The sequence below is a fragment of the Akebia trifoliata genome, chromosome 10, assembly GCF_017979445.1.
Source record: "Akebia trifoliata isolate Shusen 1 chromosome 10, ASM1797944v1, whole genome shotgun sequence".
NCBI classification, from domain to species: domain Eukaryota; kingdom Viridiplantae; phylum Streptophyta; class Magnoliopsida; order Ranunculales; family Lardizabalaceae; genus Akebia; species Akebia trifoliata.
In genome coordinates this window covers 28,307,632-28,333,439 of record NC_141384.1, presented here as the reverse complement: position 1 = coordinate 28,333,439, position 25,808 = coordinate 28,307,632, and the positions used below count along the sequence as shown (strand labels likewise).

The 25,808-nt window shown below is 32.1% G+C and overlaps 3 protein-coding genes across 3 annotated transcripts; all 3 read left to right on the top strand.

Annotated features, from left to right (window-relative positions):
- Positions 1 to 5,779: 5,779 nt before the first annotated feature.
- On the top strand, positions 5,780 to 6,112 carry LOC147393601 (uncharacterized). The gene has a single exon (XM_086455132.1). The coding sequence runs from the start codon at positions 5,780 to 5,782 to the stop codon at positions 6,110 to 6,112; it is 333 nt and encodes a 110-aa protein (XP_086311258.1).
- A 9,882-nt stretch (positions 6,113 to 15,994) lies between these two features.
- Positions 15,995 to 16,330, top strand: LOC147393600 (uncharacterized). The gene has a single exon (XM_086455131.1). It carries the CDS (start codon positions 15,995 to 15,997, stop codon positions 16,328 to 16,330), a length of 336 nt encoding a protein of 111 aa, XP_086311257.1.
- Positions 16,331 to 23,154: 6,824 nt separating this feature from the next.
- On the top strand, positions 23,155 to 23,472 carry LOC147393599 (uncharacterized). The gene has a single exon (XM_086455130.1). It carries the CDS (start codon positions 23,155 to 23,157, stop codon positions 23,470 to 23,472), a length of 318 nt encoding a protein of 105 aa, XP_086311256.1.
- Positions 23,473 to 25,808: the final 2,336 nt, after the last annotated feature.

Sequence of the window (25,808 nt, the reverse complement as noted above, 5' to 3'; positions counted from 1 at the left end):
CAAGGGTGAGTTCATCGTGACCAAGTTGTTGAGGTTTGGACGTTTGGGAGTAATTTTGCAATGAATTTTATTTTAAAAACCCAGTAAGAGTTGGTAAAATTCAAAATAATAATAACAAAGAAAAGATATATATTCCATATAATATTTCTAATAAAATTAAATAAAATTACAAAATCATTAAGTATTCAATTTCAAACTTTGAAATATAAAAAATCGTGAAGGACTCTTCAAATCATCATCAACCATATCATTGAATAACTTGGAATCAAATCACTGAGTAGAAGTCACAATTTATTTGAAAAATTGGTGAATTTTATCACTATGAAAGAGCTTGAAGATGATAGATTTTTTTTACTAAAGGATGAAGATTAGGGCATTAAAGTCATTTTCATTAGTCTTTTAGAGTACACCGATATCAAGGGGGCATGTGAGAAGTTTGAAAACAATGGATTTCTCAAATATATTGACCAACACGTGAATCATGTCTAAATCACTCTTTAATTTATAGAGTTAGTGGTGGGCCCACGTTCATTGCAGGCCAAGAGCCCAAGCTGTCGTGTCAAAGACTCGACAGTCGCACCGACCCAAGATGGTTGTGGGCGGACGGTTTCTTAAAAGTAACGGGTGGGGCGGGCAATATGCGCCCGAAGTCACAGGTCCAGGACATGTTTATGCTCGAATTTACCAAACCATCCCTTCTATTCTAATCTTTAATAACAACATTTTAGCCCCCTAAGTAATCTTATTCAATTATGGGTAATCTAGTACTTGTAAAGTTTGATATGGTGGTTTAGTGTCATGGTTCGGTAGGTTCTCGACAATGGAGGGACCAAGCACGATCGTGACACATGGGCATGTTAGACACAGAGGAGTGGGTATATACGACTGAGGCATGGAGTGATTGGACCTAGGTCGCCAAAGGCGAGCATGAAAGATTATAACAATTAGTTGTAGGTGCACTAAATAGTTAATTGTGAGTTGACTAAGTATGCATAGCTACTCGATCATTTAACAAGTTGATCGTTGGATATAGGAAAAGAGTGCAACTTTGCATGTTCATTGTTTGATAGCTAGTGTTCACTTCGACGGGATGGAATCTCAACAACGTCTTTTTTTTAATTTTTGGAATGATAAGTGGGGGTTAAGGTGACCCGCCTACCAGAAAGGTTAAACTTTATCATAAGAGTACCCACATTACCTATGATAGACATAATCACTAATTATGAAAAATAACTTATATTCTTTTGTAGACAATAAATTTTATGATCTACATTGAGATACGTGAAATAAGATTGAAAATAGATATTTATTACTTTGATGAAAATGAAGATACAAATCGCATAACACCCAATTAACATAATGTTTTCCTATGATTAATAGTCAAATAATAAAATCGATGATGACGTGTAGTTTTTTTCTTCTTAAGTTTCGCACTTAATCAATTGAGAAGGATCTTTGGATTTGTGGATGGTTGGTTGGATGGATTGCTTGATCTTCTATAGTGGATTTGTGTTGATTTTTTCTCTCTGGACTTCGTAGTTGATCAACTGATTTCTTGGCTTATAGATAGTGGTTTATGATGCTTGATCTTTTGTAGACACTTTGTGAAAGTTTTCTTCTCTCCAGGTTTTGTATTTGATCGGTTGAGAATGATTTCACTATTTGTAGAGAAGAGTTTTAAATTTGATATTCTTTGGAAGTATTGTAGATATTTGTTATGGATTTTCTTCTCTTTAAACTTTGCACTTAATCGACTAAGAAATATTTTTTTTCTTTCAGGAAATGATTTCTAGGCTTGACCTTCTCTTGAATCAAAGTCCAAATCTCTCTTGAAGAATTTTACTTTGTTTTTGGAAGAGGGCTTGAAAACTTTTGTCTTCTTAGAGAAAATGATCCTGGGATACTTTTAGATGAGGGAGACTTTGATATTTATAGATTTAAGATAAATTAATTTTCCAACTATACCCTTGACTTAATGAATTTTGATTAATTAATTTAATAATTAATTCCAATTTTAAGAATTCTATGAATATTTGGTGAGCCAAACTAATTTATTTGGGTATTAGGCCCAACATATAATGTGGATCACTTTGATTTATTGAATCGTGAATTTTATCTGCAAAATGCTAAGATCAAAGTTTTATAAAGCATATCCCAATCCATGGGTTGATTTTTTAAATTTTTTTTTTTTTTGTGATTTATGAAAGATGTAGGGATCAATTTAAAATTTTGATGCCTACATCTGTATAATAAGTTATCCTTTCTATATATATAAAATAAATAAAAAGAGTGTAAATCCTCAACTCTTGATTGCACATTCACACGATAAAGAATTGCAAATCCAATAAGTCTAATTCGAAAACCTCTATATAAAATCAAAAGGTGGTTTCCGATGGACACCTTAGCGATCGTACCACATGGCACAATAAGGTTCATTCATCAAAATCATATGTATGAATTCCAACGGTCAAATCAGTTAGAAAAATTAATTACGATATATAAGTAACTACAAGAATCAATCAATTTTTTTTCTCCAAAAAAGGTAATATTATTAGACAAAACAAAATATGGACTCATAGTCCACTTCTCGTCCCCGATCTGAATCCAACCCAACGTGGCATGACGTCGTGCACATGGTGTGATTACCACAGTCATTGTCACCTTAAGTACTATGCTAAAGATTAGGAAAAAATAATCACCTAAGCGATTTATTGGTCGATTAATGGTTTAGGTTAAATGACCACATTTCACAATAGTGGACCATGGTCACCATACCTTGCATTAGAACAAGTTGGTATTACGACCCATTCAAAATTTAGGTCCCAACAAGTCTCACTCATCACCACAAAATAGAAATGTTAAAAGTAAACAAAGAAAATACAAGGATTGATAGGTTAGGTCAAAAGTTCTTAGGGCAATAGCCCTAACATCACATGGGGGATGTTTTGGAACCAAAACTAGTGCCAATTCAAAGACTTTAATTCAATGTATGTTTGATCATTAATTGAAATACAGATGGTGAAGGAACATGACCTGTTCAATCTATCCTTATTTTCGGCCACAGCTTTGACGACGACTTGTTCTAGTCAATGTTTTAAGAATCGAACCGAATATTGGCTCAAATATTTGTCAAATAGGTCCCATATCAGATTTTTGATCCATTTGGTTGGACCAACTTACATTTATTAAATAATTTAAAAACATAATATATATTTTTTTTTTCTAAATTTGTATTTATTTTTATAAAAAAAAGATAATATCAAGTATATTACTAAGAGGATTTTTTTATTATAACAAGGGTGTCTGGACTTACGTCCGACTAAATGGATCAGATGAGGTAGGGACAGAGCCAAGGCATATGAGTTCCTCCCCGAGCATGTGCAACGCTCGCACATCACACACACCAGGTAAGTGAGGGAGCACACTCGCGGGTGGCCCCGAGGAAATATTACTCAGATTGGGTATCGAAGGATTCAATTATCGAAAAATCTTCTCATAACAAAAGTTATGATTTTTCCTAATAATGTTCATCTTGGAAAATAAATATTTCTAAAATTTTCTATTGAGTATGATAATATGACTCCCCCACATGGCTTACTCAATTGACTCCCTTGATGTGGGGTGTGCCAGAACCATAGACTTTATTCCTCAAGATACACAACCGCATATCCCCATAAATCTTTGCAGTTGTGGATCCCAATGAAAGGAAATCTATGGTTCTGGCACACCCCAGGTCAGGGGAGTCAGATTATCACGACTCTTTTCTATTTAAAACTGGTTCAAGAAATGTCCTCGATTCAATTGACGAATCTTTCAAAATTTTCAATTATATTTGAACCGAACCAAGAAATAATGCAATAGAAATAAAGTCAAGGAACATATTACCTACTCATTATGGTCAATGCCAGTCCTCTCACTTTGAACTAAAGAACTCATAATGAATCAAATCTCCCCAAGTAGAAATCGAGCCAGTAATTGGCTAATTAGGTGCCCATGGCACACCTAAGTGATGGCCCACCAATCAGAGTAAGAGTTGGTAAATCTCAGCCATTCATAATGGGTTAAGTCGTGGCTTTATAATTAATTTTATAGAGTTGGTGGTGGATTGGCGATAGGCCCACCTACATTGCATGCTAAAATTAAAGCCCAATAAGTCTTTCAATGCCTTTAGTGGTAGACGGTTTTTTAAAGGTGGCTAGTGGGGCGGGCACAATGCGCCAACGTAATCCTTCACCACTTACCCTTAATCTTGTACTTGCCATATGTTTGATTACTTAAATACCCTTCATTTATTAATATAATATCAAAATTGAAACTATTGTAGATTTGGATTGAATTCATCTTCATCTTCTCATCTCGAGGTTGGCTTTCTAAAATCTTGAGCTCTAATATCTTCAACTCAAAGTTTTGGTGGAAATTTCTTTATTTTAAAAATTATACTTCTATAATTATAAAGAAGTATTCTCAGATATATCGATATTGTTTACTTACGTCCTTTCTTAAGTTGTTTAATAGAGAGAGAACTATGATGCTAAGTGGTGAAGTCATTGTACTTTGGACCATAATATAGTGCGCTTCAACATAAGTGAGTTGCACGTCGCCAGTAGACATCAATATGGGGAGCCTGAGAAATATTTTTAACTTATTACTTATGTAATAATGTTTAGATCATGGTGTTAACGCGAATTGACCGTTTATTTGTGTGGCACCATTGGCACCAAGGCATATAGGCATGGGTGATACTAGGTCAGGACCATGGTGTGATCCACTTGTGTAGTTAGGGACCGTTGGTCACACTCAAAGAATGCCTCTTCAAGTTGACTAGTGATCCTATGGGGAAGAGAGTGCAACCTCGACGTAAAAAACTTTGAAGCAGGCAGCCCGTTTCAAAATTTTGAAGAAAACCTCACCATTGGATTACACATGGCATTTTCAATGATGTGTTTCAAATTTTGGTGAAAATGTTTAGGTTTGAAATAAATGTAGAATGCCATGTGTCTGATAACAAAGAGGGTTCCTTCAAAGTCAGACTCAACCTTGACAAGGTGCCCACTCTATAAGGTTCAAATTTAAATCTATCAAAAAAAAAAAAATGTTGACTCTGGTGTCTATCCCTCAATTGCAACCATTGAATATTGATAATCGATCACAAAATTTAAAGAATGGTTATACCCACGACCATAGGGTAAGATTCATTAATTATGAACCTTTGCCACATCATATCCAAGATCTCATGAAGCATTTAGTATTCTCCAATATTTTTTTTTAATAATATTTTTATTCATTTTATTTTTTAATGAAAAAAATAGGAGTATGTTCGTCAATTACATAATAAATACTTATTTACAAATTTATTTCAAGCAAAATATTTAATTCTAAAAATTAAATGTCCTCAATACTTATTATTTGAGAGACAAGTGTTTATGGAGAAGTGCAAACGTGTATCTCGACGCATACAGATCTACAGTCATATTATTAGAATTCAAATCATAAAGTCCTTTTTGGTAATTTGATGTAAAAAAAGAAGGTGAAGCACGTAACACTTACACACTTTTAACACTCAAGGGCAATATCTAAGTAGCCGCGTCGTTGAACTCCCTCGCCCCCACGAATACGGCCACAAACTACCCCACATCTGCCCCTCTTCCCACATTTCCTCTCTTTTGTCTATAAAATTCCAAAATCCTTTGTTCTCTCTCTCTCTATCTATTAAATCCAAAATCCTTTGTTCAATAAAATACAAGACCCTTTGTTCTCTCTCTCCTTCTCCCTCTCTAATATGGCTCCCAAGAACATGAAGAAGTCTACAAGCAGAACAACAGCCATGATTGATGCAGCTTCATGGTGGTGTGCAATTCTTCTAGTAGCTATTATTATGATAGGTACCTTCAAAGATAGTTCTCTCATAGATGAACCTATGAGAAGGAATAATAACTTGGGTCGACGACCATGTGATGAGATTTATGTTGTTGGTGAAGGCGAGACGCTTCATACGATCAGCGACAAGTGTGGTGATCCATATATAGTGGAGCAAAATCCACATATACATGATCCAGATGATGTCTTTCCTGGATTAGTCATCAAGATCACTCCTTCAAAGCCTATGATGTAAAATTGGTTTATATACTTCAAGAATCCATATATATAAGTAAGAATTAGTCCTTTAGTTTTGCCTCCTTTTTCTTCCCTTTATATGTGTCAGAGAAGAATTTTTTTTTCTTGTTTACATGTATGAAAGAGGAGATAACCATGATGATGTTGATCATGTGTTCTTTTGAATTAAGTGAGTTTTTTTAGGTCAGAAACAAAGATTGTAAATTATAATTCTAAGTGGGTTTTTGTTATTTTGATGATTTGTTCTTTACTATTGAGATAAAAAAGTGTATTTTGGAAATTGGGTTTTGGTTATTTTGATGATTTTTTATTTTTTGCTTTTAATTAGTTAAAAAATAAAAAAGGGCTACTAAATTTATATTACGCCAGGGCTTAATTTGATCGAATTGGATCTTGGTTGATGCAGAGATGATCCATTAGAATAACAAGTTTGGTCGACAGGCTTTGTAGGTAAACAAATTATTTAATATAAATAAAATATATATATAGAGGTTTATAAGTGAGTCAACAACATAAGATCATGTGGATTCATCAATTTTGTCTCAACTGGAGATGTGGATAACCACCATTTGTTTACATGTGTTAATAGTTTAATTTGGATTTGTTTATTTACTATATATGTGTCAAAGTAACCCATCTTGACCGTCCAAACTGATGGGCCCATATAATTTAGTTCATAACTGAACACAACTGCCCTTTACTTTTCCACAACTTTTTATTTTATCTTTATGAAACAACATTTTATTTCATGGGCTTCAGGGTGTAAAGGACAAAATTCTATGAATTTAAAAAAAAAAATTAATTTTCATGTTAAATTTTGATTTTAAATTTTGGATTTTGGTGGAAGTTCTTAATTGTCTTGTTAAAAAAATTATAAACAAAAAAATTGAATTTTTTGAGGAAATTTAGAGGTTTGTGGTGTTGGATTGTTAGTATGGTAATCCGTTTCCACAAATTTTTTTTTTTTTAATCTTTACTAAGTAAGAAAAATATTTCTCTTTTATAAATACACAATACCCTTCATATTGCCACGTGTATGCTCTCTTATGCTTATTAATCTTGAATGTTGGGCCCACCCTTTATTGGACAAACACACCAACACTTAATTTGATTGTAAGGGGTCTTCATAAATTGGTTGACTTCCAAAATTGGTCTACGGAAGAGATCCAAGTCGATAAAAGAAAATATATTGTTATTTTTATATAAAATTATAAGTTAAAACTGAATCATAAATCTTAGAGAGGTGGATTTCCATGATAAAAAATATTGTTATTTTTAATTAAATATATATAATTTAAAATGCAATAATATACATAGTAACAAAATTTGGATTCGGCAATTATTCGTTAATTTAGATAAATTTAAAAAAATTAAATATATATATATTTTTAAATTGTACAAAATATTTTATTGAATTTCTTATTAAAACCTATTATCTTCAACCTCTCTTTAAATCCTATCTTCTTCTTGATTTTTGAATAGTAAAAAAAAGATTAAAAATTTGGAGGTGAAGGATAAAACTATTATCATATTTCAAGATTAATTGAGGGATCATCAGTTTGTCAAATTAATCGGCAAACCCCTAATTTGGAGAATTTTGTGACTATGATCATATATCATAAAATCAAAGAAAGGTGGATTCCTAATCACTTTCCTCTTTGAAAATAACCTATTCCATCTTTGACACTTGTCAACCTTCTTATGTCAGGAGACACTTTTATTCTCCAATTTAATACATTTTCCCTTCTATTCTTGTACTTTAATCACAACATATTAACCTAATGAGTCTTGTTGACTTACATAAGCTTAACAATCTAAATTTATGGAGTTTAATGCCATAAATACCCCTCACTTCTTAAGATATATCAAATTGAAGTTATGGTACATTTTTTATTACCATTTTATTTTATTTTTTGATTTATGAAAAGTAAAACATTTTCCTAACTATCTTAGTAAAGATTTGAACCTTACTAAGGGTTGGTTTGCTCAAATAAATAATCACATCAGCAATCCAACACCACAACCTTCTAAGTTGCTTGGAAAAACTCAGATCTAAAAAAGAAAATTCGAAAAGCAATTTTTTTTTGTTTAAACTTGATCCAAGGTTTTGAAAATGGACACCTATCGAACTTTCGCATAACTCCCAAACTTAAAATTGAAATTCAACGATGAAAAATAATTCTTTATTAGGATTTTTTATATTTAAATTTCATATAATTTCATCCTCTACAACCCTGAAGCAATTGATCATGTTTTTTGATGCCACAAGTTGAATCCAAGGACACTTAGTGAGGGTGGAATACTTACTAATTTAGTAAGGCTAGTCGGACTCTTATGAAAATAATTTGTTTGGGAATGGGAGGAAGCGTGATTTCATTTTCAAGAAAGAATGGTTTTCATAAATGGTCTATTTGCTTTTGGGTTGCCTTTTTAAAAGCTTGAACCATCATCTTTGACTCAAATCTTCGTGGACGATGAAATTTCAAAATTTCTTCCTTTGTTTTAAGCTCGGTCCAACACGGCATGGAGTAGCATACGTGTGCGCATGTGTATTTGCATGTGGTTATCATAAGAGTCATGATAATTTGATTCCCCCATACTTTCCTAACTTAGCATGTGCATAGAATCATGGATTTTTTTCTTGAGATATACAATTACACATCCCCATAAACATGTAAAATTGTGTATCCCGAAGAAAAAAATTATGGTTCTATGCACGTGCTACGTCAGGAGAGTAGAGGGGGAGTGTTGAAGTATGACTCAAAATCGATTAGGCCTTGTCCAAGCAAATGTGTTTTTTGTCGATTCAAAATAATTTGGATTGAGATTGTAACTTATGTTAGTGGCCCACTTATGTGGTACTTTTAAAATGGATTTTATTTTCTTTTGTTGTAAGAAGTCTAATTTCAAGTCTTAAGCCTTTTATAGAAAAGAGAGAAGAGAGTATAGACAATGGAAAAATACAAGAGAGGAGAGGTTGAGAGGTTTGGGAAGATTGAGATCTAGAAAAATGTGAATCTAAGTGATAAAGGTGATTTATTGTATCGATTTTTTCCATTTTCTTTATAGTGGAATTGAACTCCAACGCTCATATCTCTATAGATGTTGTATTTGGGTGAATCACATAAAATTTTGTGTTGTGAATATTGTGTTTTTACTATTTTCTTTGTGTAGTTGTTTATCTTATTTATATTTAGTACTATTAGTTAAGTTATCCTTTATTACCATTATCAAACAAGGTCTTAAAAGGTATAGTATACGAAGTGTTTGATGAAATATCTCATAGGTGTTTGATCAAATTATTAACTGAGATTCACAAAGGTGTTCATATACACAATAGAGAGTCAGAAAATCGTTATTATTACCATAATCCTCCTACAAGCTAATTACGTAGGACATGTCCTACATTAGCTTACTTAAGTTTAAGGACAAATATAACTTATAATTTATAGAATTCAACTAGTCTTACTAACTTAGCAAGATTTCAATTCTTACTAAGAGTCGTTGAGCTCACCTTGTGGCATTCAAAAATATTACCAATGCCACGGGGTCATAAAGGACAAGATTTTATGAACTTTGAATTTTGTTTTTTTAAAAACATGTTATTTTTTACCGTTGAATTTTAATTTTAAATTTGGGAGTTCTGTGAAGGTCCGTAAGTGTTTATTTGCAAAACCTTGGATAAATCATTAAAATGCAATAAATACACTTTAAAAATTAAATTTTGCATTGCAAATGCCCTTTAAAAAATTACCTTTTATCGAAATTCCCTTAGATTCAAATTTTCAAAATATATTTCTTGCACGTTAAGGTATGCCGTAAGGTTTAGGGCACACGTTAATATAATCCATTTAAATAATTGTATGGAGTGTATCGTGGGTTGACTGTTGGTCCACTTATATTGCACGCCAAAGGTCCAATTATGCATGTAATGTCAAAGCGCCTTAAGAGTTGGGCACACTCTTTCCTTCACCAAAAGTGATTTTTTTTGCTCACATAGTCTTTGCTCACAGTGCTCACAGAATTCTCAGTGCGTGCCACGTGTTGTTTTGAAACGAATAAGGGTAGTTTTGTAAATTAAAGATATAATTCAATACACGTGGGTTCATATGATTGGTGGATAAGAAAAAAAAATTCCCTTCACCACCATTTCCATCATCTCCTTATGCGTAGGGACACGTTTATGCTCCTATTTACCACACTTGCCCTTCTATTTTTCTTTTAAGTACAACCAGAACCAGTGTTCTAAAACCCGGACCGAACCGGTTGTTAACCGGATCTTTTAATTAAATGGATTCAATTAGTGAAACATCGGTTTTTGTGAGTATTATTCTCTTGCGAACCTAAATAAAGACATATTAGGAAAAATGTATATATATTTTTTTAAGGTTTATTTTTTCAGAAAATATACATCGATCTAATTAAATTTATTTGATACTCAGTTTCATTTTAAAACATTGATTACAACATGTTAGTATAAATCATACATAATTTTAGGATTTTGTTAAAGTGCAATAAATACACTTTTGAAAATTAGAATTTGAGGGTATTTTAGTTTTAAAAAACTGATCGTTTAAAGGCATTTTCGGTACAAAATCTAATTTCCAAAGTGTATTAATTGCACTTTAACGTGTACCCTTAAGACTCACGTTAACAAGACCTGTAGTTTTAAGCTCAACCACCAAGTCAATTCCACGAGATTGGATTTCAAATAAATTAGACGATAGTTAGCAAGTTGACATAAGGCAAACTAAGACTATTTACTAGATTAATTCAAGTATGATTTGAAATATTTCATTTAAAAAAAGGAAAAAAAAATGAAGAATATAAAAAATACAATACAAGAATGATTTGAGTATAATTCAATATCAACAATCTAAATAGACATGTTTGATAATTTGGATATAATAAACAAACTACTTGGAAAATTGCAAATTATGTTCTAAAGTCAAAATATAGTCATTTACGCTACCCTTAATCTTGAATTTAGGTGTTTGATTACTTAAATTTCCTTGATCATTTAAGATAACATCAATTTGAAATTGTGGTTCACTTTGGTTTTTATCTCTTTGTTTGCTACGTTTTTTCCTCCTTATTTGGCGTGTTATATATATATATGGGAAATGTTCAGCAACAAATATTTTGGCAAAACATTTTTCAAAACATGGGTTAGAGGTTTTGGAATGGGCTGATTTTTGGTGAGGATGGTCTCTACGGTGGGGAGATCATCATCACCAAAAATCAGCCCATTCCAAAACTTCAAACCCCATCAAAAATGGTTTACAAAAACAGGACGGTCCACGATTTTTCAACTTGTAAACATGGGGTTAGAAGTTTTGGAATGGGCTGATTTTTGGTGAGGATGGAGATCATCCTCACCAAAAATCTGCCCATTCCAAAACCTCTAACTCATGTTTTGAAAAATGTTTTGCCAAAATGTTTATTGCTGAACGGGACCATATATATATATATATATATATATATATATATATATATATATATATATATTCTTATTAATTTGTATTTTGCTTTTTTTTTTTTTTTTTTCGATAATGCAAGCACAAAAGGATGGGAGAAGTCCTTACAGTCACACAGCCCGACCCCAACGAAGCTTCCTAACATGTAATAGAATAAATCTAGAGGCCACTCAATTTCAAACACACCCTAAATTTAATGAAAACAAATTTATCAATGTAAAAATTTATTTCTTTAATGATAATCACTATGTCATATTGCAAAAAAAAAAAAAAACGACGGGCCAAAACCGTCATTTTTTTAAGAACAATGACGGCCCCCGTCGTCGTAAGAGCAGTTGTAAATAACGATGTCGTTTTTAATGAACAACGATTGGCACATGTCTATTTATATGACATACGATAAAATCTAGACAAGATCTTGGCCCTATACATAGTATATATGTTCTAAAAGGGAATGGAAGGGCAAGAAGGATTGTATTCCAACACAGTTCAATCTTGAGGTAACTGTGGTAGTAATCAGCTCAGCGTGGCTAAGTGGAGCCGGTGACTCATCAGAGTAGTAGAGCACACAGTTGGGATAGCTGAATTATTCGTCCAATTAGATCATGAGGGTTTCACAAGAATCTAGGAGCAGTTGACCATGTCGATCACGTTTGTTCCTAAATGGATAACTTCTGATCTAACGGGGTCTTTCAATTAACTAATTTAAAGATCCAAAAGAGAGGATCATCCAAAATCCCCTTGAATAAGGAAAATGGTGAGATGTCTATGATGATGATGATGTGATTTAATTGAATAACTATTACTTTCTGCAACTTTGATTCTAATTTAAGCATCGAAAGATGTTTGATAGGTACCACCCCCAGTGTACCAACTTGACAAAAGAAGACTTATTCACCATTAAATTTAACGTTGAAGTGTTAAGAGGTAAATTCAGGAACATACCTCTATAGGTGTATATTAAATTGATTCTTAACAGGATTGGATTGACTGTGGTATAAAATGGAAAGGTTGACTTGATGAAAGTTAGTGGACCACATAACATAAGCATTATGTGGTGTATTGAGAGTAGTTGGGAAATAATGAGAGGAAAAATAGTAAATTTTTTTTATTGGGTTATATAAATTAAAAAAATCAATGAAAATGATTAAAATGTGATTTCATTTTTCTCTGAAACAGTACCGATTTCACAATTGAGCTATTTTTTGTTGTCTTTTTGAAACCTTGGATTTCCATCATTAATTAAAACTAGAAGCAGCCCACATGTATCACAAGGGCTAGCTAATGGTAATTTAAAATATTAATTAAATAGATCTTGAAGATTACATAGTAAAAAGATAAATTTGTAATTTAAAAAATTAATATAATTGTAAATTTGTTAGTTTTTTTTATTATCAAAATGACCTTGATTGTATTGGGTCTAAAAGTAAAGGTGGGGGCATTGGTGGGATGCAAAGTTTAGTGTTAGAACCACTCTCATTTAAAAAAAAAATGAGAAGTTGGCATGTGCAACGCTCATATATCTTTAAAGGTTTATTATAATTTAAAATTTTATTAAAGAATGATTTTAGAGTTTACGTGGATATTTTTGTAATTTTAAAAACTAACAAATGGGATTTCAAGGATGTAAGATTGCAATTTCCTAGGTTTTTGGTTAAAATGACCTGATTATATTAAGTTTATATGGTAAGATAGGGGGCCTTTTTGGAATCCAAATTTGGTGTTGAATCACTTCTACTCCGACCTTCTCTCAGTATTAGGGGTGACAATGGGTTGGTTTCGGAGGATTTTAGAACCAAAGCTATCATATTTTTTTAGTTATGATTTTTTATTGGTTCTGTTTTTAAAATTAATGGAATCAGAATTGCCAAAAACTATGGGTATCCATCGCTTCCGTTCTTAATTAATGGATGTGACAAAAAAAAGCTTCGAGTAACGTAGTACTCTATTTTGTAAAAAATCACTTACTAGTTATAATTGAAAAAATATTCCTTTCAAGAACACAATGTATATTCTGTAAAAACATTGATACCAAATTACAAGTCTTCTGACGAAGATATAAGTTAATTCTTTTTTTCAAAAATTAAAATCCACATTTATTTTTGATAACCGAGTATCCCTCTAGACAGCGGACCGGGTTAGTATCTGAGTTTCACCCACTCCATAGACTATGGTATGATCCAGGGACTAGTCCAAGGGCAAGTGCAGCACTTGCACATCACATACACACTAGGTAAGTAAGGGTGTGTTCTCGTAGGTGGCCCTCGTGGAATTAATGTTCATACTGGGTATCAAACTCACGACCTATGGACTTTCATCGCTTATTAGTTCAAATTTGCCACTGAGCCAACCCCTCGGTGTTAAATTGAATACACAATTTACATAAAAAAAAATTATGTAACATCAATATTCTTTTACTGTTAACAAACTTATAGGAAATATAGACATTTTAAATTAGAATACATAATTTACATGTAAACATGAAAAAATTATGTAACATCAATTATTTTTAAAAGGTATGGAAACTTTCAACCATTTATATTTTATAATATGAAAAAAAAGAGCGGTTCGGCAGCCCTAAAGTTTGCCAAGTTTTGTGCCAAACATTTTTGTAAATCACTTTTGATGGGGTTAGAAGTTTTGGAATAGGCTGATTTTTTGTGAAGATGATCTCTACGGTGAAGAGATCATCCTCACAAAAAATCAGCTCATTTTGAAACTTTTAACCCTAGTTAACAAGTTGATGAATCGTGGACCGTCCAATTTTTGTACATCACTTTTGATGGGGTTAGAAGTTTTGGAATAGGCTGATTTTTGGTGAGGATGATCTCCTCATCATAGAGATAATCCTCACAAAAAATCAGCTCATTCCAAAGCTTCTAACCCATATTTTGAAAAATATTTGGCACCAAACTTGACAAACTTTAGGACTGTTGAACCATCCCCATGAAAAAAAGGGTAAAACAAATCAGTTCTGAATACCGAACAGGTAGAACCTATTAGTCTCGATTCCTACTTAGTTCGGTTCCTTTTGGACCCAGCTCTAATCGGATATTGAAAATAAGGATCTGGAACTACAGGTTTTAATTCCGATTAAATGGGTACCCATTGACACCCCTACTCCATAAGGTAGTAAAGATTTAGGTTAAAAGGATATCTTAGTAATTTTGTAAACTAACAAACGTGATCTTTAAGGATGCACAGTTGCAATTTTCTTAATTTTAACCAAAATGACCTTGATCATATTAAGTTTAAAAGTTAAGGTGGGGGCATTTTCGGAATTGAAATTTTGGAGTTGAATCACTTCTACCCTGCCTTCTCGCATTATAATTTATACTAACAAAGATGAGGATTCTTGGTGGAAAATAAATTTTCAACTCCCTCCTTTATTTTAACACGCTTTTCAATTTTCTTGAAATTTTTTGGTACCACAAACTTTCCATGTTGATTGTTTGACCTTTCGTATTTACTTTGAAATATTGCAATACTGCAATCCAAATCACAACCCTCGGATCTTGATAACTTGATTGATAGATCAAGGCCCTTGACTTTAAAATGCAAAGTTTGCTTCGGCAATGGATATGTGATTGGGTTCATTGTAGGTAGGGATGTACATTTTACCCAAAACCCCTTACCTAGACCGAAAAGTGGATGGAACCCAGACCAAACTCGATCGGATTTTGATTAAACGAAAATCAAGAAAATTTAATTCGAATCTGGATTCACCCCTCAAAAAGCAGGTCAAAGTCATAATAAAGATAAAAAATCAAGTTTTTATAATATGTTGATTTTTTTTTATAAATTTTAGCATAAATGCTCGCTTGGCGAGATGGTAAGTTGTAGCGGCGCTGCCACATCCTTGGTTCAAACAAAAGTAGGTTCTAGGCTATTTGAATCAAGGATGTGGCAGAACCACGACGTCTCACCAACTCTTCAAGATAGAATTTGTGCTAAAACTTATGTAAGAAAAACATGTTATAATAATATGGCATCCGATCCTTATAATGGGTTTGGTCCAATTTTGGAGGGGTCAACCCAGACTCGAACCAAATTTTCTCGGTGTCAGTTCAGTCTAAATCCAATTGGGTTCGGTCCATTTTTTCGATCTGATTTTTGATCCGATTAACGGATTTTGGGTAAAATATACATCCCTGGTTCATTGAGGATCATGGACCTTGCCTCCATCATATATTTTTCCAATTAAATGTGTATTAGTTTGAAAAAATCAAAAACAAAATCATAACCAAGATAAAGACCTTTGTGGTAATTTGATGTAAAAGAAGGTCGTCCACGTAACGCATAAAGCCAATATCGGTTGCTGCACACAAAACTGCCCCTCTGCCCTTTTTCTCTATAAAATAAAAAGCTCTCTCTCTCTCTCTCTCTCTCTCTCTTTTGCACATATGGCTCCCAAGCATACAAAGAAGTCTATAAGCAAGGCAATAGCCATAGTTGATGCTGCGTGTGCACTTGTTCTAGTAGCAATTATCTTGGTAGGAACCTTCAAAGAGAGTTATCTCATAGATGAACCGATGAGAAGAAATAATAATTTGGGTCGACCACCATGTGATGAGATTTATGTTGTTGGTGAAGGCGAGACGCTCCATACGATCAGCGACAAGTGTGGTGATCCATATATAGTGGAGCAAAATCCACATATTCATGATCCAGATGATGTTTTTCCAGGATTAGTCATCAAGATCACTCTTTCAAAGCCTTATGATGTAAGATGGGTATAGAAATTTTATGGATGTTAGAGAGGAAACTTATTTTCTCTTTCTTGTTTGAAAAAGGAGGAGATGACCATGATCATGTTGATCATGGGTTATTGGTATATTGCTGTTTTTTTTTTTTTTCTTTCTTTTGAATTAAATATGTTTTTTTAGAGGAGGAACAAAGATTGTAAATTTATCAATCAAAGAAAAATAAATAAAAAATTGTAACTTGGAATATTTAGTCGGTTTGTTGTAGAAATTAAATGATCTTCTCTCTCTCTCTCTGTTTTTTGTTTTTTTGTTTCGGGTTGTGATTTTTTTATATTAAAAAGGGCTTCTAAAGTTAATTATTGATAGTATTATATATAACTAAAAGAGTATATATTAGACAAGTATGAATTCTTTGGGATTTTACTTTTTTCCTTTCCTTTTTTGTGGGCAAGAGCTGAAGGAGAAATTTAGTTTTTTTTTTTTTTTTTCTTGTTTACATATATGAAAGAGGAGATGATCATGGACTCTTGATATTTTGATGATTTGTGCTTTAATATTGAGATAAAAGTGGATTTATAAAATGGTTTTTTTTTTTTTTTTTTGATGATTTGTTCTTTTCATTAAAACAAAGAACAAAATAATGATTTCTAACGCCACCTCTGACATACGCTCACATACACTTTCTGACGTGGCATGTACTAGAATCATATATCTTTTTTCTCGGGATACATAACTACACATATTTATAGGGATATGCAATTATGTAACTCAAGGAAAAGATCTGTGATTCTAGCTCATGCCATGTCAAGGAGCATTTGGGGGCATATGTTAGAGGGGCATAAAAAAATCATGACTAAAAAAAATGATAAATTTGATGAGTCATGATAATATGGTGCCTCCCCCCTTTGACCTATGCCCCCATCATAGAATCATTGATCGTTTATTATGATTTTATGCATCCCGATGCAAATGATCTATCGTTCTGTGATGGGGGAGAGTATCTGGGAGGGGGACGTTAGAAAATCATTACACAAATCTGATTGTGTCATCAGGTCGATCTGATCCATCACGGTCTATAGATTATTAGAATAATAATTTGGGGTGATAGGCTTTCTTGGTAAACGAATTATTCAAATAATTAAATAAAATATATGGAGTTTTTATAGGTGAATCAACAGCATGATTCATCAACTTTCTTTTGTCTCAACTAGGGACGTGGATAACCGTTGATAGGTTGGATTTTATTTATTAATTTATACATATAATATGGCCTCTTAGACTTACAGATAAAAAAAACAAAGGGATACTGTTAGATAATATGGCTATGTACAAATGTGGTCAAAGCTAACCCATCTTGACCGTCAAAACTGATAGGGTCCAGTCCAGCCACTTTAGATCAATCAAACACAACGACTTGACCTTTCCATGCATAGATATATGTATATGTCATGAAACATCATTCATAAGTTATGTTTGGATTGAGAGAAGTGGGGAGAAGAAAAACTCATTTACAGAAGTGATGAGAAAATAAGAGAAATTCAATTTTTCTCCGTCCTGTTTGGATTGACAAGATAAAATTTGGGATAATTTTGATATTTTAAAATACCTTAAAAGGATATCTAGGGGCAGAGTTGAAATTATAAAATATTTAAAAAGGATTTTTCTCCATTTCTCTCATCTTTTCTCTATTTTTGGATGGAAAGAAAACTCACATTTTTTTTTTCTCTCCTCTTCTTTCTAATTCTTTTCTCTTCTCTCCCCACTTAACAATCCCAACAAGAGAAATGGAGAGAAATTCATTTATTTTCTCTTCCCTTCTCTTTTCTTCTCTCAATCCAAACACAGCCTTAGGGTGAAGCAAATGATGCTCTTAAATTTAGATAATATACTTAATATGGTATGTATTTTTTATAATATTGAAACAGAAAAATTAAATAAATATATCTTTTATTTTATTTTACTGTCAAAATTATTAATGGGAATTGCACCAATAAAAAGAGAGAAGTATTAAATGGAGTTTGCATTGATGGTGAGGGATTTCCGATATGTGTCTTTCATTGGGTTAAAGGGTATTCCATTAAAAGTCCTAACATGGTATCGGAGTAGGTAATCACAGAGATGTAAGAAACACGTTACACATGAGAGGGAGTGTAAGAGATAGTCCCATATCGCCTAAGTATCATCATGACCTTGTGATGTATATATAAATCAGGGGTTCGTGTCGTATTTTTCAAATCTGTAAAGATACAAAAGGCCTTAAAGAGAGCGATTTTGTCCGTGCTTCAATTCAAGTTTGATATTTCTTTTTGATTACTTTAACATATTCACATCAGATTGCATGCAATGAGTTTCATAAAAAAATGGATTTTGAAAAATATGACTTTGTCGTATGTAGAATATGATCATGTCTTAGCTACTTTACCTTATATAAGACCGACGAACTTCAAAAGACCCAAACTTAAAAGCACAATTTTCTTATGCACATTTTTAGCCATGCATCTAATAGCAAAACATGTAGTTCTTCGATTAAACAAATACTATAATTATCGTATGTGTATGTATGTAAACAAATATTTTATTTAAATTAAAAAATAGTGGGTTGGGGTTCCCAATCTCTCAATATAAAGGAGATCCCCAACTCATGATATATATTTGAGTCTAGGGTTGAAAATAATAAAGACTCAGACCTAAAACCTATGAGGAGCAAGAGATTTGGGTAGGGTGGCTAAAAATTTTGGCCCAAATTATTATGGATTCATTTAATAAGGAGATTCTTAGTCTCGAAGAAGAAGACGACTTATCCTTTTCAGGTGCGAAATTTTCTTAGAAAGAAACCATCAAAACTAGTAAATTAGTTGAACGACATCAAAGAAGATGGATTCTAAAAGGAAAATTAAGACCGAAGGGAATATTAGATAACTATAAAGTTATTAGTTTCATTATGTAATTTTGAAAAAAACAAAAAATGATTTGGAGAATCTTTTGATCATCTATATAACTTCAAATAAACTAAAACCAAAACTCCTGACAAAGATTCGTGATTGGTACCTCATACCAACCACTGATTTGAGTTTTGTGGACTAAAAAATTGGCCCATGGATTTGATCCAAGCCCATGATAGAGTATGTTGAAATCAACTTCAATTTTAAACTTGGAAATTTCCCCTCTCGAATAGGAAGAAATGGGTGTCCTTTTGTAGACATGAGGACCCAACCATGGTTTTAAAACTCGGTTTCACCTCTCATCTCTTCCATGTCAGATATTGAATCATCTCAGACAAGTTTTCCGATACGTTTGAGGTATCTTGTTCAACAATGAGAAAAATGATTGTGGGGTTTTAAATCTCGTCCGATACGTTGATTTGTTTGTCCATGTCGTCTATGCCTGATACCGAGATGACTAGGGCGATATGTCTCGGTCTCAAATGAGTTTTGAAACCGGACCCAACATACATTGTACCATAAAGAACAACGAGACTTCAAGCAGCGGGACATAATAGGAGAAAAGGCATTAATCTATAGATTTCATCCACAAACACCTCTATAAAAAATTGGAAAGTTTCCAATGGACACCTTACTTGTAGTGCCACGTAACGCATTCAGATCCATTCATCAAGATCATTTGACTATTTCAATGTCAAATTTAATTAGCGAAATTAAATATGATATATAAGTAGCTAAAGTAATTGATCGATATAATTGGATCTAAAAAAACCTAATCCTAACCCAAACCTAGACTTTTTATTAAACCAATTAGGTCAGTCTAGGCCGAACCTGTCAGATCGAGATTTGATTTATCCAAAATTGGACTCATAAGTTATCAAATGGGATCTTTATCAGACTAGAATTTTCTATCCGGACTGAAAGATATTGGATCCAAACACATCCTAAACTTAAGAGACATTCTTGTCACACCAACTTTTACTATGAGCACCCTAATTCATGTGATACCGAAGAAGAATTTAGTACACATCAAGGGTGCTCTTAGTAAAAATTGGTGTGGGAATAGAATCTCTCAAATTTAATGAAAATATATTTATCAATGTAAAAGTATATTTCTTTACTCATAGATATAAAATATTAAATTGGCTCTTTGATGGAAGATAGTGAACCACATAAGCAATATGTGATGTATTGGGTTGGGTATTTGGGAAAAAACTGATAGGCAAAATAGTAATTTTATTTGTTAGGTTATACAAATTACAAAATCAATGAAAGTGATTAAAATGTGATTTCATTTTTCTGTCGACGTGTCGTGATTTTCTGAATCGAAAATCTTCAATTGGTCTATATGTGGTTGATGTGGCAAGGGAACATAATCATAGATATTTTTCCTCGGGATACATAGGGAAAACGATCAACGATTCTGTGCACTAATCACATCATCTGAGTACATGCTGAGTGAAAATTTTCGAGTCAAAAAATCATTTGTCTTTTTTGAAATAGTATCGATTGCTATTTTTGTTGTCTTTTTTGAAATCTTAGACCTCCATCATTAATTAAAGAGTCGTGATAATATGACACCAGGTGGCATACTGATCAAATGACTCCATGACGTGGACAAGTTCGAGAATAGTAGATTTGTATGTCTCGGGATACACGATTCCCTCAGGACACATTTTTTATGGAGAAGTGCAATTGTGTTTCCCAAGGCGTTCAGATCTACAATTTTCAAACTTGTCATGTCACGAAGTTATTTGAGTATGCCACATGCAAGTCATATTATCAACGTGTTTGATTGCAGAGGAAATATTACTTGGCAAATCATGTCAGAAAAATCATCTTCTACTATTTGAACACGGCATGGAAATTTTCGTTGAAAGTTATTTTTGTTGTTATTGTTGCATAAAAAAAGTAAACAAAAAAATATTATTTTAATTTGACTTTTGTGATAACTATATAAAAAATCACAATAAAATAATTCTTTTGTGAAAAAATTAAATTATTACATCCCAATTTCTTAAATTATTAGAGAGCTACTATTGGCACCCCAAATTTTAATTATTACACCTCAACTTCTAAATTATTTATCATATTCCAATTAAATATTAAAACATACTCTTCAAAAATTACAAAAGTTTGGCACAAATTATAATCTCAACATTATAATACTCATTCCAACAATTTTAGTAGTTATTTACAATTATGATTAGGCTCATATAAAATGTTAAACAAAAAAATAGATAATGATCTCGCAAAACACTGAGTTTCTATTGGCAACACAACTTTAATTTATGATTTTCTTTTTTTCTTTTAATTATCTGGAGTGTAATCAATAAAAGTTAGGGTGCCAATAGTAGCTCTCTATTTTTATTTTAAAATAATTTAAAATTAATTATTTAATTATAAGTCAAAAATAAAATGATTGATTAAAGCTAATTTTAATTTTTTATATAAAAATAATAAATTTTTAATAATTTAAATATTTATTTTACTAATAAAACATAATTTTTAACAATTTAAAATAATTCATTATTTTAAAATTTTAATGCTACGTGTGATGACGAATCATTTTCCTAGGGAGGGGGGGGGGGGGGAGGGGTAAGAAAATGATTTGCCGCTAATGAAGAAAAATCGTGTGTGTTGACAAATCATTTTTCCTGCAATTTTCTAATTTTTGACATACCAAACACTTGAAAATAGGAGTTTTTCACAGAATTGCAATTTTCGTCTGATTTTCCGTGCAATCAAACATACCCTTAATTAAAGCTAGGTGGTGGCATGTGTAAACGCACACGTATCATAAAGGCTTATTTGTAATATAAAATAATTATTATATAATAGAAATTTGAAAATTATATAATGGAAAGATATTTTTGTAATGAGTGGTGCTGGAGTAACATTGAAATTGACGTAGTTTCACACATTGGTGTGCACATAACCCTAGATGCTTCTCACTCGTATCTCGATGAAAAGTATATATGGTTCTGTACGCACATCCATATCAACAATGTTTGAAACAATGTCAATTTCAATGTTACTTCAACATTTTCCTTTTGTAATTTTAAAAATGAATGGAATTGCAGTTTTTATTGATTTTTGATTAAAATGACCCTCTAATTGTATCAAGTTTAAAAGTAAAGATATGGGCATTTGAGGGCTCCAAATTGTGATGTCCAATCATTTCTACTCCGTCTTCTCTCATAATGATAGCAAAGATTCTTGGTGGAAGATAAAATTTCAGAACTCCCTCTTTTATATAAGGATAATGTTGAAGTAACATTAAAATGTAGATCATGGGGAACATTTCGTTTCTTGATGAAAAGCATATATGGTTTTAACACGCATCCATGTCAGAAACGTCCCTCACGATATACATTTTAATGTTACTCTAGCACGACTCTTTATATAATTTAAGTCTCTTGTCAATTTGCTTGAAAAACTATCGTACTGTACCTTTGAATGTTGATTGTTGGACTATTGTTTTTTTTTTTTTACTTTGAAATGATGCAATCCTCAATCAAAACCCTATGATATTGATAACTAGATTGATTAATCAAGGCCCACGATTAAAAAATTCAAAGGTTGCTTAAGTGTCTGACGGATATGTGGTGGGATTCATTGAGGATTATGGACCTTGGCTTCATCATATATTCTCTCAATCAAGCTGTATTTATTTGAAAAAGAAATATCAAAAATAAAATCATAACCAAGATAAAGAGCTTTATTGTAACTTGATGTAAAAGAAGCCAAGAAGGTGATGCACGTAACACATAAAGCCAATATCTGTTGCTGTGTGGTTGATCGGTTGAACCCCCCTCACACAACTGCCCTTTTCCCTTTTGTCTATAAATTAAATTCCAAAACCATTTGTTATCTCTCTCACTCACACACACACACACACACACATATATATATATGGCTCCCAAGCACGCAAAGAAGTCCATAAGCAGAGGAATAGCCATAGCTGATGTTGCGTGTGCTCTTGTTCTTGTAGCTATTATCATGATAGGTACTCTCAAGGGTAGTTCTCCCATATGTGAACCTATGAGAAGGAATAATAACTTGGGTCGACGACCATGTGACGAGATTTATGTTGTTGGTGAAGGCGAGACGCTTCATACGATCAGCGACAAGTGTGGTGATCCATATATAGTGGAGAAAAATCCACATATACATGATCCAGATGATGTTTTTCCTGGATTAGTCATCAAGATCACTCCTTCAAAGCCTTAAGTTGTAAGATGGGTATAGAGATTTTATGGACGTTAGAGAGGAAGCTTTATTTCTTTTTTCTTGTTTGAAAAAGGAGGAGATGACCATGATCATGTTGATCATGGGTTCTTCGTATATTGCTGGGTTTTTTTTTTTTTTTTAATATTTAGAATTAAGTATGTTTTTTAGAGGAGGAACAAAGATTGTAAATTTATCAATCAAAGAAAAACAGAAAAAAAAAAAAAAAGAATTGTAACTTGGAATATTTAGTCGGTTTGTTGTAGAAAATGAATTTTGTTTTTTTGTTTTTGTTTTTTGTTATTTGATGGGTTGTGATTTTATTTATAAAAAAAGGACTGATAAAGTTATTTGATAGTATTATATATAACTAAACGAGTATATATGTATATATTAGACAAGTCTGAATTCTTTAAGAGAATTATATATAATCAAGAGCAGGAGGAGAAATTTAGGGTTTTTTTTTTATTGTTTACATATATATATATATATATATATATATATATATATATATATATATATATAATATATATATATATATATATATATGAAAGAGGAGATGATCATGATGATATTGATCATGGATTCTTGTTATTTGTATTATTCGTGCTTTAATATTGAGATAAAAATGTATTTATAAAATGGGTTTGATGATTTGTTCTTTCATTGAAAAAAGAAAAAAAGAATAATGATAATTTTATACCCTAACGTGGCATATGCGAGAACCATATATATTTTTTTCATCGGGATTCATACCTGCACATCCTCATAAATATGTGCAATTGTGTTTCCCGATGAAAAAAATCTATGATACTCGCACATGTCACGTTAGGGTTGAAAAAATACTTTTGAACATCATTATCCTAAAAAATTATGATTCTGAATTAGTCATTCTTAGATAATAGTGCGCATGTATCTCTTTAATTAATGTCTACTTTTTAAGTGAAATATTTGGCCACAAGTCTACTTCTATATCGTTCATATTGCCTTTAGTATCTTACTTTGTATTGTAGGATAAAAAATGGACTCATCAAATTTGTATGTATTTGGGGTTGATTTGTAATTTTGGGCTTGATTTGTCGTTTTTAAAAGATTTTTAGGGATAATTGTAAGTTTTGAGAGTCAAAGGGTATATTGCACTAATCTTGTAAACGAAAAAAAGAAATATATAAAAGAGGAATTGGGGGAGTTAATTGAAATTTTTAGTTAAATACTCAAATTACCAATGTGATACTTACAAAAGAGCCTCCAATATTGTCAAAGATTCTTCTAAGTTTCGCCCACTAGAAATAACAGAAAAATCACACTCCTAGTTATAATCTTGTATTTATAGGATTATTCATTCCATTTCCATTATGAGACACGCGCATCACTTGCATTCCATGATTTCTGGCATAAATTGCGGGACTTGAGCAACCACACATCTCCATTCACTAATGACTCTTAGTATCCAACACTCTCATAGCTTTGTACGAACCTCTTCAGTGATTCGTCGCGAGCATGTCTTGATCCTACAAATTCTAGAACAATGATCTAATTTTTTATTGACTACATAGACTAATCTCATCAATTACTACTACATCATCTATCAATCAAAAGCCGCGATGGTGTGATTGCTCAAGACATTGCATTTCACATTGCACTGACGTGGAGTTGTGCATATAACGATAAATGCTTTTCACTCAAATCTCAAGGAAAAGCATCTATGGGGTTATCAAATTATCACGACTTAAAAATTAAAAAATTAAAAAAAAAATTAGAAAAAAAAAAGAAGGTAAATTGATTGTATCATTGGGTCGACCTGATCCATCAAGGCCTAGAGATTATTAGAATAATAATTTAGGGTGACGACTGGCTTTCAAGGTAAACAAATTATTTAAATAATTAAATAAAATATATTATATATGGAGATTTTGTAGGTGAATCAACCGCAAAAATGAGGATTCATCAGCTTTTTTTTTTAGTCTCAACTAGGGATGTAGATAACCGTTTTCTAGGTTGGATTATATATATATATTGGTCCTAGAGGCTTATAATTATAGATTTAAAAAAAAAATTTTGGGGATATTGTTAGATAACATGGAGATGTACATATGAGGTCAAAGCTAACCCATCTTGACCGTCAAAACTTATAGGGTCCAACCACTTTAAATCAACTAAACACAACTGCCCTTGACTTGATCTTTCCATGCATATATATGTGATGAAACATCATTGATTTCTTTATGGTGAAGCAAATGATGCTCTTAAAATTAGATAATATACTTAATATAGTATGTATTTTTATAATATTTAAACAGAAAAATTAAATAAAATATATCTTTTATTTTATTTTAATA

What these genes read in the sequence shown, in the direction of transcription:
- LOC147393599 (XM_086455130.1), top strand. Translation starts at nt 23,155, where the DNA reads ATGGCTCCCAAGCACGCAAAGAAGTCCATAAGCAGAGGAATAGCCATA.
- LOC147393601 (XM_086455132.1), top strand. Translation starts at nt 5,780, where the DNA reads ATGGCTCCCAAGAACATGAAGAAGTCTACAAGCAGAACAACAGCCATG.
- LOC147393600 (XM_086455131.1), top strand. Translation starts at nt 15,995, where the DNA reads ATGGCTCCCAAGCATACAAAGAAGTCTATAAGCAAGGCAATAGCCATA.